At 43.1% G+C, this 14,434-nt stretch overlaps 1 protein-coding gene and 1 long non-coding RNA gene across 2 annotated transcripts in view; one reads left to right on the top strand and one right to left on the bottom strand.

Annotated features, from left to right (window-relative positions):
- Positions 1–278: 278 nt before the first annotated feature.
- Positions 279–1,180, top strand: LOC310667219. The gene is made up of 2 exons (XR_014506217.1): positions 279–537; positions 573–1,180. It is a non-coding gene; the product is annotated as an uncharacterized lncRNA (long non-coding RNA).
- Positions 1,181–2,228: 1,048 nt separating this feature from the next.
- PODXL2 (podocalyxin like 2) overlaps positions 2,229–14,434 on the bottom strand; it is a 57,738-nt gene continuing 45,532 nt past the window's right edge. The window contains exons 5-9 of the mRNA XM_083418498.1: positions 13,872–14,028; positions 10,036–10,097; positions 7,635–7,814; positions 5,685–7,464; positions 2,229–4,716 (exon numbers count right to left, since the gene is read on the bottom strand). Of these exons, the coding sequence (XP_083274624.1) occupies positions 7,255–7,464; positions 7,635–7,814; positions 10,036–10,097; positions 13,872–14,028 (609 nt within the window). The 3' untranslated portion in view covers positions 2,229–4,716; positions 5,685–7,254. The remainder of the gene's footprint in view (positions 4,717–5,684; positions 7,465–7,634; positions 7,815–10,035; positions 10,098–13,871; positions 14,029–14,434) is intronic.

Raw genomic sequence — 14,434 nt, 5'->3', positions numbered from 1 at the left:
ATGGTTAGACAGTGTTCTCGAAGCTACAAACATGAATCTGACCAAACTGCGGGTGGCAGTGGAAGACAGAAGTGCCTGGCGTGCTCTGGTCCATGGGGTCACGAAGAGTCGGACACGACTGAACGACTAAACAACAACAACAACAAAGGTGCTACTAAGCTACCAGCATGAGTTTGACCAAACTGCGGGAGGCAGTGGAAGACAGGAGTGCCTGGCGTGCTCTGGTCCATGGGGTCACGAAGAGTTGGACACGACTAAACGACTAAACAACAAAGGTGCTACTGGAAATTTTTAAAATATGACTGCGTCAGAACAACACAGCTACCTACCTGAATCTGGGATTCAAGAGTAAGAGAGGGCTATTGTGCTCATGCCCTACACTTGAGTTTCCCATAGGTACATCCAGGAGGCATTTACTAGCCTTTGAGGTTGTGCAAATAGCACTCACATATGCCCATAGCTATACATATGCTCATAAGTGTTAGCAACTTGTGCCTTTAAAATGCCTGTTCAGTACACAGAGCCAAAAGCAGGTGAGTTTTGGTGGTAATGGGGCAGAGCCACCTAGTGAGTTTTTGGTGGATTGGTTTGCATGGGGTGCTTCAGGCAAGCAGTGACTGGCGGTCTTTCGTCTGAATTCTATAGAAAATTCCTTTTTTCAAGGCATCTATCTCCAGTTTAGTTAGGTGATGCCACAGTCAAGCTCCCAGTATAAAATAGGAAGATAAAACACTTGTTGTTCTTGGCAAACACTGTTTTTATATTAGCAGTAGAACTCAGTCCTGATATTGAGCAGGTTTTTTGTTTGAGTCAAAGTGAGTTCTTTGGTTCAAAGTACACCACGCTTGTCTTTTCTGCATGGCAAAACATGACAGGGCAACATAAGATAAACAACCCAGCTTGAGTCACCTTTCTTGCACATGCAGTTGAAGATAGTGTGAGTCATAGAAATTATTTGTTTGGTATACTTAGCATTACAAATGTTAAAACGATAAATTAACAGAAATTCTACTGTCTTCATTAAACAGATCCATTGATGGAGTGATTTTGATAGTGTAGGGTTTCAATCCTCCATTTTTGAAATGTTAACTTATTCTTGCAAGTGTCTGTTCCTGAAGATTCAAACCTGGGGGTGGTGTGGGGGTGCCCCACATGCAATAAGCAACTTTTGAAAAATGAACTTTTCCGTCTTCACATTTTCCACTTCTCAAAGAATGGCAACACTGAACTTGATTTAAAAGCTAAGCCTACCTTATAATTTAAAGCTGACTGTACTGTACGGAACTATATATTAATTGATTTTTTAAACATTTCTCTAAAATTGGGATTTAGTCTAGATTTCTGGTTTACGTTGTTGTTGTTGTTGTTTAGTCGTGTTCGACTCTTCGTGACCCCCTGGACCAGAGCATGCCAGGCACTCCTGTCTTCCACTGCTTCCCGCAGTTTGGTCAAACTCGTGCTGGTAGTTTCAAAAACACTGTCCAACCATCTCGTCCTCTGTCGTCCCCTTCTCCTTGTGCCCTCCATCTTTCCCAACATTAGGGTCTTTTCCAGGGAGTCTTCTCTTCTCATGAGGTGGCCAAAGTATTGGAGCCTCAGCTTCAGGATCTGTCCTTCCAGTGAGCACTCAGGGTTTACTATGTCCCCTCTAAACTTCACTGCTTGGGCAGAACTGAAAACTAATTTAAGTCTCTTATAGTACTTAACACCCTTAAGATTTAGCCCTAGCACATTGAACTCTTGATTGATTGATTGATTAAATGGGTGGCATTAGTCTAACTGTTTGACTGCTTAATAATTTGTTACCTTGATGCTATCACTGGGGCCAAAATGTTTCTTTAGATGGGACTCCCTTGCTAGGTTGTTCCACGTTTATAGCCCTGGTTAGCTTCTTCCAGCTGCTAATGCAGCCAATTAGATCAGGAGGTCTTTGTATGAAGAAACACAACAAATCAAATCCCACATTCAAACTCTGCTGCACTATGAAGCTGATAGAACAGTTGAGGAAGTTACTTTCTCTCAACATAATCTACCTCTCACGACTAAAATATCACTCCATATTTTTGGGAGGAAGGACAGAATATAAATTGATAAATAAATGTAATGTTCCCTCGGTTAATTCCAAAACCTGTGTTCAGTATTGCACACATACAACATAGCAATCTTTTTCTTCAAGCTGAGGCTTAAGTCAGTAGTGCATGCTGGGAAAATGAACACAGGAGATTCTGTATTTTGACCAGAAACTTTATTTCAAAAAGTGCTACTGGTGACTAAGGAACATTTGCTAGCAAGTGAAATGACAGATGATAAAACCATCACATTTTGGAGTATGTAAAATTTCCATCAAGAAAAGAACCCTACTTTTATGTATATTAAGGAAACTTTCCAAATGAAGGTCAACTTTCTCAGTCTCGTTAGAAAAATAAGACTCGGGGATGAGAGGAAGCAATCGTGCAGCGTTTCCCAAATGTTTAAAATTTAACAGTACATTTTATGCTCTGCATGTTTTTTTCAGAAATATGTCTCAGTAAGTTCAATTAATTTTATGCGGGTGTAGGGTTGCAGTCTGTCTTTCTAATGGGATCATCTCAATCAGAATAATTTGATTTATAATTCTTCCCCAACCATTCTTCTCAGCTCTCTGCTGCAATCTATCCATCCCACTCTTATCCAGCTGATTCTCAATCCCTCATTTGGGAATCACTGCAGTGATTTGGAGATCCACACTACCCCATTCATATCCTTAATGTAATATAGCAGTGTAGGAGCCAGGATAGTAAGGCTAATAGTAGTATCGGAGGCTTTATCTTCACAAGCATGTAACAAAAGAACTAGGACAGCAGATTCCTCAGCCTTTATTAGTTTTTTTAGTTGGGAGGAGGGAGTTGTGTTTGGTTTTAGAGAGTGGAAAAGTATGCTTTATTTTCACCAGAGATTCATGAGAAATCAGTGTCCGAGGCAAGTCCTGCTGAGAGACATCTGTGTAGCAATCTGTACTCTTGTCCACTGCTGGAACAATCAGCAGAGAGGCTTCTGCACCAGATGTTGAGTTAGGTAGCCCATAGATATTTTCTGAGTCAGTGGTTCTCAAAGCGCAAGGCTGTCACCACACGACCATGCTGAGTTGCCAAGAATTCTCATATCCTCCCTGCATTTCCTTACATATTGACCTAGAATGTCATAACCATGCATCAAGTAAGGGCAGTAGTCCATGAAGGCTGAGTGAAGCATCTCTTTTTGTGACTATTTGGCTATATGCAGACGTAATAGAAATACTTTGTAAACCATTATATCAAACCAACACTGGAAGCTGGTTTGCAAACCACCAATTGTAATTTGCCCTTATGTCTGAATTCACAAACCATTGACAAATCACTTAAGGACATTGCTCTATGGAGCACTATGGTGAAAGAAGTGAATTTGTGAAGTTTAGAAGCTGAGTGCAGAGTTGTGCATTTGGAAGCTGAAACCATAGTGTGGGTCTTAATTATGCTTAGCATAGATAGCATCGTGTGGTGTAGTATCTGGACTAAGACTATACTATCCCTTCATTTATTTTAATGTCTCTCGCTTGTACCCTACATCCAGGGGAATGGTAATTTCTCATCTCTGTAGGAACACACATCTCCTTGTCTGAAAGTGGTTTACCATCTACAGTACTAGATGATCCAGTCCTCAAAATGGTGGGCTTACAAAGAATTATTTTATGATAGCATGACATTGCATTAAATCAGAAGGGGACTCAAAAAGTTTTGTGAGGTCATTCTAACTGTTTAAAGAGTTTTACCGTCATTCAAAAGCTTGCATACTTCTCACACCAACAAAAGAGGCTGGTCCAGTAAAACATATCTCTAGTAATAATTAAGGATTGCTCCCTTTCCTTTATTTTTTCATACGACGAGTAGTGAAGCCAACAGGATTATAGCTCTATGCTAATTTTTAAATCCATGTGATTAAAGACTCAAGGTCTATCATCACTATTCCCACAAGCTTAGTTCTAGATGTCATTGGAAAGTGCTCTACTGGCTTCCTTTCGTCTACTTTGGAGTAGAGTTGGCCTGTAGTTTCATTTCTAACTGCTCCATCTTAAATGCTAACCAGTTAACAGTAGGTATTGAAATCATGGTATTTTGTGTGTTTGAAGGCGGCGGAAGAACAAAACTATTTTTCCTTGAATGCATTTTTCTCAGCCACCACCAGAGGTCAGTGTGGCTCCATGTATATAACAAAGATGAGTAAAAACCTAACTCATTGTAGAGAGGAAATAGTGTATGTGTGTGTTAAATCTTAAACAAGTAAAAAACTACAGCAAAAAAGATAATGACTAACTGCTCTCATAAACCCTAAGATAGGACAAAAAGGACGAAGCCTCTAATGAAGGGAAAAAGAAAGCATGGAGTAAAATAAATAAATAGGGGAAGATGTAAAAGATCTCTAAAATCCTGAATGAGCTCTGTGCAACAATATGACTGCATAGAATCCAAACCATGAAAAAGAATAAACATTTAGAGATAGTTTTCCTGGCACATATCTCCCCTGCAGAGAGAAAATGCAGTCCTGATATTCACATAAATTGAGTATTTTAGTTGGAATTTGGCTAGGGAACTAATACTGTTGCCTAACATCTGAACAATTTTTTAAAAAGAATCCTAGCAATACTGTACGTAAGATTTATGCAGTATTTATATGTGAAATTAAACTGTGCTGACAAGATTGCTTTATAATAATAATAATGATAATAATAATAATTTATTATTTGTACCCCGCCCATCTGGCTGGGTTTCCCCAGCCACTCTGGGCGGCTTCCAACGAAGATGAAAAATACACTAAAATGTCACATATTAAAAACTTCCCTGAACAGGGCTGCCTTCAGATGTCTTCTGAATGTCAGGTAGTTGTTTATCGCTTTGACATCTGATGGGAGCGCGTTCCACAGGGCGGGCGCCACTACCAAGAAGGCCCTCTGCCTGGTTCCCTGTAACTTGGCCTCTCGCAGTGAGGGAACCGCCAGAAGGCCCTCAGAGCTGGACCTCAGTGTCCGGGCAGAACGATGGGGGTGGAGACGCTCCTTCAGATATACTGGACCGAGGCTGTTTAGGGCTTTAAAGGTCAGCACCAACAGTTTGAATTGTGCTTGGAAACGTACTGGGAGCCAATGTAGGTCTTTCAAGACCGGTGTTATATGGTCTCGGCGGCCGCTCCCAGTCACCAGTCTAGCTGCCGCATTCTGGATTAGTTGTAGTTTCCGGGTCACCTTCAAAGGTAGCCCCACGTAGAGCACATTGCAGTAGTCCAAGCGGGAGATAACCAGAGCATGCACCACTCTGGCGAGACAGTCCGCGGGCAGGTAGGGTCTCAGCCTACGTACCAGATGGAGCTGGTAAACAGCTGCCCTGGATACAGATTTGACCTGTGCCTCCATGGACAGCTGTGAGTCCAAAATGACTCCCAGGCTGCGCACCTGGTCCTTCAGGGGCACAGTTACCCCATTCAGGACCAGGGAATCCTCCACACCTGCCCGCCTCCTGTCCCCCCAAAACAGTACTTCTGCCTTGTCAGGATTCAACCTCAATCTGTTAGCCGCCATCCATCCTCCAACCGCCTCCAGACACTCACACAGGACCTTCACCGCCTTCACTGGTTCTGATTTAAAAGAGAGGTAGAGCTGGGTATCATCCGCATACTGATGATCTCTTTGGGAGATCGGATTTCAGTGCTCAGAGAGAGCTACGGATTGGATGCTAACAGATTTCCATTACAGGTTCATCGGCAATCTCCATTAAATATACATGACTCTTTGTGTGTGATGGTTCTGTTAAAGAGCAAGTATTATTAATGGCAACTCGGTTGAGCCAGACAGGCAATCATAACAAGTTTTTGTGTCGGTCATTTTCCTTTTGAAGTGAGACAAGCCATGAGATGTGTGTAACAGAGTAACATTCTGGAGAAAAGGAAGCAAAAATATGTCGAGACCAGCCATCAGCACTGAAGATGGGAGGTTCTGCATATGCAAGTGCTTCTCAAAGAATCCTGGGGCATTCTAGTTTGCCCAAGGCATGCTAACAAAGCATTCATATGGCAGCCCTTGAGCCTAGTTTTGATCCCAGAGGTATTACTGTACTAAGGTACTAACCTCATTTGTTTAAACTGACCTATTCCTGACATATAGCTGGGTAGATGAAATCAAAATTTACTCCACTGGTACAGAAGAGGACACTTAAGTTTTCCATCTGTTTCATTCAAGGTCAATCAAACAAGACTTGCGCAGCAATCAGCGTAGCTGTTATAGTAAGTGCATTAACTAAAGTGAAGGAGACTTCCCAGCTGGCTTCCCTGCCCACTGCCGCCCCAAAATTCTGATCTCTAATTGCCAGTCCAGGAAACTTGTGAAGGTGATAGCAGGAATTCATTCTGTATTAGAAAAATACTTTTCTGGATTCAGATCAACCAAGCTAGATCAGTTCAGGGCATGGTACCAAATTCTGTAGTTTCCACTAGGTTTGGATCCACAAAAGGTGCTGTTACTTCGAAATGTCATAGTAAGGGAAGGGGCAATGCAATATCCTGCTAGCACCTAAAATTAGGGCTCTGTCAGGTACCTGAGCAGAACAGATTTGTTCTGCCTAAATAGCAACCTTACAGAGTTTTTAAAATTACCAGCTCACACAATACATCTGTCAGCCCAGCACTTAACAGTTATGAACCACTTTGCAGCTTGAGTAGAAAATCATGCTGGTCATTCACTAGAAGTTTCTCATGCTGGGCAACAAGGTGAGTGGTGAATTGCAAGACTGTCTTAATGCATCATATCCCAAGCCTAGACAAGAAATATGCTGTCTTTCCTTGCTGCCACTGTACCTTTTGAGACAGGTTGTGAACCCACTTTTCCCTGTGCGAAACTGGCCTACTGCCTCTGTGACGAATCCTTCAGTAAACACCACTCTGGGGCAATGCTAAGCCTTGATACCATTTATTTTTCAAACCTGGCCATCCTCCACTCCTACCAAAGAACTAGAGCAAGTGCATTTAAAAGTGATTAAACATTGGCGCTACTGACAGCAACACACAAACACGCCCCACCCCCCACCCACTCTGCTCAGGGTGGCCCTTCCGACTCCAGGACTGTGATGGTGCCTCAGGACCGTGATGGGCAGATCCCTTCCAAACCTGAAAAAATAAGTTCCTGAGGAGCCACCCTCACCAAATGGCCCTTAAGTCAAACAAGAGTGCAATCAGAAACACCCGACTCCTCTTTTAAAGGTGTGTATCTTCCTCAAACACATCTCCCTCTTCGCCTGCCCGCTTGTTAATGAGGACATCCCAGCTCTCGGGTCCATTAACAGCTCCCCCACCATTCACACTTGGCTTCTTTTCTTGCATTTCTGATTGGCTGTCGCTGGCTACATCCAAGGTCGGATTGTCATGGCAGCCGTTCTCGACAAACCGTAGCTCCTCCCCATGTGACTGAAAAAGAAATGGGACAAACAAGATGCGAGAGAAAACATTTATTTATTTATTCATTCAAAAGCCTGACATTTAGGAAGGAAAGTAGGCAAATCAGGAAGCACTTCCTACAATCATTCTCCATCCTTCGAAGAATAAGAGTTCATGCCAGATGCCACACTGGGACTCACCATGTTCTTCATTTTGGGCAAGCGCCTCTGCCAGCAGTTGTAAATCAGTCCTGTTATAATGATGATGACACAGATTGAGCCAATAATGACCAGCACCACAAAAAGCTTTCCATAGTCACTATGGGTCTGGCTGGGACGTGACTGACAACTTGAAGTAGTTGTGTAGTTCTGAATTCCAATCTAAAAACAAAAATAGTTGCATTTGCAATCTGCTCTCAGGACTTTGTTGCATAAATTGCCTTCTTCAGAGGCAACTTGTTCTAGAAATCTTTAGACTAATGTTTTAAGTGAATCACTGCAGTAAGATGTGATATTTTATCCCCAAAGATGACTAAGTCAAAATGGATTGTGAAGACTGCATACCACAATAAACTCAAATCTTTGGTTACTGAAAATAAGACTCTTGGCCTGAGCTCTAGCACAGCGTAGCCCTGGATGGGGACAATGAATGGAGGGCATATGTGTTTGGAGATGGAGGCAGTGTGTTGTAGCAGGAAATTCTGCTAGATTGTGGGGAATCAGGAGTCGGTAACAGAAGATGGGGTGCATATTATGCTGGCAAAGAAGGAAGAGGCAGTTCTTCTTTTGATTTCTAAAAACAGGTTCTGAGGCTCAGGTCTGTGAGACAGATGATCCACTGGGGGCTCCTTTTAGCCTCTACCCTCCAATTTTGCTCCCAAAGAAGAGCCTTTCTAATGAGCCATCAGAATTGGCCGCCGTGGAATCAAGCAATAAGGCTTCTTGCTGAAGGGTTTTGGTGTTCAAAGAAACTGATCAAAGGGGAGCCATTCTTTTTTTGAGTCTGCTGCTTATGCATTCCTACAGTGTAGGCAGGCACATGTGGATCTCACCTGTAGTGAGTTCTGTGAACTCTGTAGGTAATTTCCAGCCCACAGATATCATTCCACTAGTCTCTGCTTTATACAGTGCAGAAGTAGTATGTCACATTTTCTGAACAATCAGAGCACAATACTGGGGGAAATGAATTCCTCCAGGCAGCAAGTCCATTGTTACTGTGATTATTGGGTGGAAAGTTACAGACATCAACTGATAGTGTTTGTGATTAAATTTGTTGCAAGTGGGAGCAAACCTCTTCTCAATGTCTAAAGCATTTTATGAGTCATTTCTTTTAGGGATATTTTTGTTTGTTCTTCCTTCAGTTCTTTTAAAGCTATGTTTATCTACTAACAAGATTTTTTTTTTTTTTTTTTTTTGGTAAAGCTGCAAACAGCAACACAGCTATCCAAATACAGTGAGGTTATTTCACACAAAATATATAGGATATCACTTCGATATCACTAAGAAGTCACTTGGGAGAATATTACACATTGGCTGATGTGATCATGCAGAAAGGCCCTCAGCCAATTTCTAAGTTCTTGTGACCTTGATTAAAGTTCTATAGAGCTTCACATTGTCCATGTAACATGGCACATTGGGTACAAAGCATGCCCAAGGACAATGTAAGGTCATATTTTCATTTGAACAGAGAATGAGATAAGCTTCCTAGACGACAAAGGCATTTCAGAGATCAAATGTGAAAGTTGAGCTGCTGCGAATAAGAAAACTATGAATCCCCGTGCACAGTGAATAGAAAAGATTTATAGGTTCACTATGCCTTCAAAAGAACCCACAGGCAACACCTTCAGAAAGCTCCAAGTGATTTTTGGTGTGACAGATGCAGAAAATCATTTCTGCATTTCTCTATGCTCTTCGGCAAGGACAAGCAGGATCTCAAAAGACTATAATGGTAACTTTTTAAAAAGTGCACAGTGTAAACTGACAATCCACAGAATCAGTCATAGCTAACAGAAATTGGCATTTGATGACTCAGCAGTTACCAGACAGGAAAGAAGGGATTTCTGCACTGAATGCTGAGCTATCGCTATGCCTATTCCGGGCTCAGAGCCCAGCTAGGCTAGAGCATGGGGCTAATTTTCAAGCTGCATTGTCTGCTGTGTGACTGTAATGGTTCTAGGGCTTGCTCGTGCGTAAGTTGCCGCCACTCCTGGCTAGGTTACCTGGTTGAACCCTTTCTGTCTGGACAGCCTCAAGTCTCGTGGCTGCCTCAGTCGCTGGCAGAATCCGTCAGTGAGCATTTCTTGAACCTCTTCCAGACGCCCAGTCTCCTCCTACTCTCCCTGCGCAGAAGTCTTCTGCGCAGGGAGGGTGTGGGCAGCGGAGTACCCGTGCCCTCTCAGCTGGCCTCCGGCGAGGAGTCCTGGAGCCACCTCTCCGATTCCCCCATCTGCCCCCCTTCTCCACTGGTGTTACGCTGATTTCCGTCCCTAGCGGATGGGCTGCCTCTCTCCCTGCTGGGACCCTCTCTGGCATCCCTCTGGAGCCTTCTCTCCGCCTCCAGCTCCAATGGCAGTTCCCTGACAGTGACTGAACAAGGTCTTACCTCAGCTAAGCTCCTCCGCATGTCACCTAGTGCCAGGAGAACATCATTTGTTGGGACAACTCCTAGAGGATGAAACACATGGGGGGGGGATAGAAACATTAGTTCAATGTGCTCTTCTTTAACACACTTGCATTTCTGGAGAAGAAGAATACCTGTATTAAAGAATAATTTCCTGAGTATATAATAATACAGGATACACCTTTCAGAGCACTAGATCAATTTCAGAACTCAAGAGTATCAGCTACAATGTGTGTAAGCAGAGACAGATGAAGGAGAGGAATAAAGGAAACCAGAAAGCAGGAAATATAAAATGCCTCCCTCCGCAAATCAGTGCTTCCACTTCAAATCTGATCTGCTGAATCCACTCTTTCCCCACTGATTGTTCCACTGCCAAATCTGACAGTACCTCAACCATAGCTTATGATTCTCAGAAATGTGGGAGGGTATCCCAGTGAAAATGATGGATGGCTTATCAGCTTTGCTTTCTTCCCAGACTGGCAATATCTGTACTAGTGACCACACAGTGAAATGTCTAGAAAACCATTTGTCAGCTCTTACATGGCTTTCTTGTCAAACATGGTTATTTTCCCAGTCAGTTGGGTATAAGCCAAGGAGAATGTGGACAAGAAGAAGTGTGTTGAACGTCATCTCTTTTTCTGCCTCTTTTATACCAACTGATTGTCAATTTGTGGAGGAGATTACTTTAGTTCACAATATTGCTAAGGTCTATAATTTGACACATAGTCCCAGTTCAGGGAGCTGCCAAAATCACCAGTGATTACTACAGTGGCAAGCCCTTTTGATTACAGAGAAATGCCCTTGCCGAACGATTAATTTACATTCCATTGAAAATTCAATACCAACTATATATGATTGGAAAAACAAATGGCTTCATATGAATTGTGCAGAAAGTCATCATTTAATGAGGTAGTTTATTTAACAATGACTGTGATAACTTTTACGATCCTTTTTACCATTGGTAAAATGTCTAGACTCAATCTTAGTGATTTGTATTAAAAAATGAAAAGTAAAATACCACATGATGTACAATTGTTTAAAAGTTGCTTCCCTCTTTTGTTTGTTTAAGTAAAAAAAATTTAAAATAAGAAAGAAAGAAAGAAAGACAGAAAACAAATCTTAGGCAAACAGATGAGACTATTCCAAGCTGCCCTGAGATAATTACCGTATTTTTCGCCCTATAGGACGCACCGTCCCATAAGGCGCACCTAGGTTTTTTTTTGGGGGGGGGGAATAAAGGGGAAAAAATATTCCCCCCCCCCCCAGGTGCAGCGCTGGGGCGTGGGAAGCCCGAGCTTCCCCCGACCCCTTGCCCCCAGAACAGGCAACTCTCCGCAAGCTGTGGGAGCCCGGTGCCGGGCTCCCCACCTTGCGGACAGCTGCGCGAAGCCTGGGCGCACTGAGCTCAGCGCGCCCAGGCTTCAGCATGCAGGCAACTCTCCGCAAGCCACGGGAGCCCAGCACCCAGCTCCCGCGCTTTGCGGAGAGCTGTGCAACGTCTGGGCATGCTGAGCTCAGCGCGCCCAGGCTACAGCATACAGGCAACACTCCGCAAGCCGTGGGAGCCCGGCGTGGGCTCCCACGGCTTGCGGAGAGCTACGCGAAGCCTGGAGAGCGAGAGGGGTCGGTGCGCACCGACCCCTCTCGCTCTCCAGGTTTCAGCGAAAGCCTGCATTCGCCCCATAGGATGCACACACATTTCCCCTTCATTTTTGGAGGGAGAAAAGTGCGTCCTATAGGGCGAAAAATACGGTATTTTAGAATTCTATAGATACTGCAACAGTTTTCTATCAAAGTTTTTTGTCACTTTCAGCAGCATAAGGAAAGCCACGCATGTTTCCAGGAAGACGATTGCCCAGTTATAGACAAAAATTAATGGGGATCCAAACAACACTTCTCTTTTCCCTGAACTGCCTCAAGGCAGGGCTACAGGGACTGTCTTGGCAGCCCAAGGCCAGTGTGTTTCAATATTACTACATATTGTTATATATCATACACAGATCACCTGCGCCATTTTCCTTTTTATGTTTTTATTTTCATGTAGATGTTATGTCTTTACTATTTGTTGTATGCTGTCTCAAAACGGATGACATGTTCTAATGAATAAAACAAAATAAACACCCTATGTCCTAGAGCATCCTAGGCTTATGGCAGCAAAGGAAGCACATTACTGTGTGTTGTTTCCATAGAGACCAAAGTGGACTGAGAAGCCCCAGGCCAAGAGGCATCGAGACACTATACAAGGATTCTCAGATTGAGTAGCAGCACTGGTGGCTGCTTGGTCTCTCTCTGTACAAATCTCAAGAAAGGTAGCCACAGAGTGACTGAAATATTCTAAGTTGAGTAGCCTTGGAAGTAATCAACTTGGTGGGGATAGCAAGGCAGAGAAGCTCTTCCTCTGCTCACTTAAATGGTTTCACAGAGACCCACCACTGTGACAGTTCCACTGAACCAAGACATTGCATTTGGTGTGGCAGTAATGGTGCCAGTTTTATTGAAATGTTGCCCATTGCAAATTTGAAATAATAAAGCATTAAGAATTATACATACATGCACACAGATACAGTGGTACCTCGGGTTACATACGCTTTAGGTTACATACGCTTCAGGTTACAGACTCCGCTAACCCAGAAATAGTGCTTCAGGTTAAGAACTTTGCTTCAGGATGAGAACAGAAATTGTGTTCCGGCGGTGTGGCAGGCCCCATTAGCTAAAGTGGTGCTTCAGGTTAAGAACAGTTTCAGGTTAAGTACAGACCTCCGGAACGAATTAAGTACTTAACCCGAGGTACCAATGTAGTTGCAGCTGCGTTTCAGTGAGGAAACGTTGACATCATGTTCCACTGTTTTGCCCTACTAAAATGTTATGGGGGAGATTATAGAAAAAAAGTGACATGGGACACTGCTTGTGGTGCCACTCATATATTAACCATAACATGTTCCAAACTTGCATACCCAATTGTCACTGCTTTGAGAGCTAGCTATCTTCTCCCTGCTTGGATGCCTACTAGGCGTGAGCCTATCAATATGTCTTTGCAACTGGGTTTTTCTTAAAATAAGAAACTTCTGGCAACCACAGCACCATATAACTAAGGGAAGGGTGTTAGCTATCACATTCTAGAATCTGTTTTTGGCTAGCCACCCATAAACTGTTAGTTGTGAGAGTAGGTCACAGAATTGTAGAGCTGGAGGGAGCATGAGGGTCATCTAGTCCAGTGTTTCCCAACCTTGGGCCTCCAGCTGTTTTTGAACTACAATTCCCATCATCCTTGACCACTGGTCTTGCTAGCTAGGGATGATGGGAGTTGTAGTCCAAAAACAGCTGGAGGCCCAAGGTTGGGAAACACTGATCTAGTCCAACTTCCTGCAATGCAGGAATCTTTGCCCAACATGGGGCTCAAACCAACGACCTTCAGTCTCATGCTCTACCAACTGAGCCAAGGTGATTGCTTTAAGAATTTTAAAACTGTTTTTAAAAGGTTGTTTTTAACTGTTTTTATAATTTTTATTGTAATATTTTAGTACTGACAAATTTGCTCCTCTGGGCTCCTTTGGAGGAAAGGTGGTATAAAAACTGAATAAATAATCATTATTTTCTCTCTAAAGAAGTGGTAGCTATTTTAAATGCATCGAGTAGAGTTCAGAAACTTGGATGGAAAGAAAAAAGTGTTATCTGTGAATAGAACTTCACAGGTCGCCCTAGGGAAGGAAATAAGAAGCAAACATGGAGGAAGATTGAGAAATAGCACACAAAGATTGGAGCCATCAAAAGTACAGTGAGACATTCTTCAGCTCTTTTGCCCTTCCGTAACAACTTACCATGTTCTCCAGCCAAGGTCATTAGCAGATGTTTGTCATTCTCATTGGGTTTGCTTAAGGAGATCAACCATTGGCCCTGCAATCCATTTTCATACCTGGAGAAAGCATCATCCACCAGTGCCAGCAACTGAAGGCCCCTCTCCACACGGAAGTCCTCCTGCAAGAAAGAACATTTGTCAGTCTCTTAAACAGAAGCCGATGCATCCCATTGAATGCAGAAACTCCTCCCAACCTACCAAACCTGTCAGCAGGGGGGGGAAAGCCTGTGGGTTTGGGTGCAGGCTTTCAGGAAATGAGACCTAGGTCAGTCTCAAGGCCAAGCCTATGGAGGTTATCGGATAACAGCAATGACACTTTGCAGACCAAACCACTCCTTTACTACAATTCCCGTTTTCTTCCTGCAAACACCTACTGTTCAAATATTTTTCCTCTTGTGCTCCCTAATAATACCCTCGCGTGGTATGTCCATCTTGGTTGCTGCCATTTTCAAAATGCAGATTTACTTGCAACCCAGTTTCATAGTCCTAATTTCACCCAAAATTCATTTAATTCATTTCATACTA

This window comes from Podarcis tiliguerta (assembly GCF_965153285.1).
Source record: "Podarcis tiliguerta genome assembly, chromosome: 2".
In the NCBI taxonomy this organism is placed as follows: Eukaryota; Metazoa; Chordata; class Lepidosauria; order Squamata; family Lacertidae; genus Podarcis; species Podarcis tiliguerta.
The sequence above is the reverse complement of the archived record's forward strand: the minus strand, read 5'-3'. Positions and strand labels throughout refer to the sequence as shown.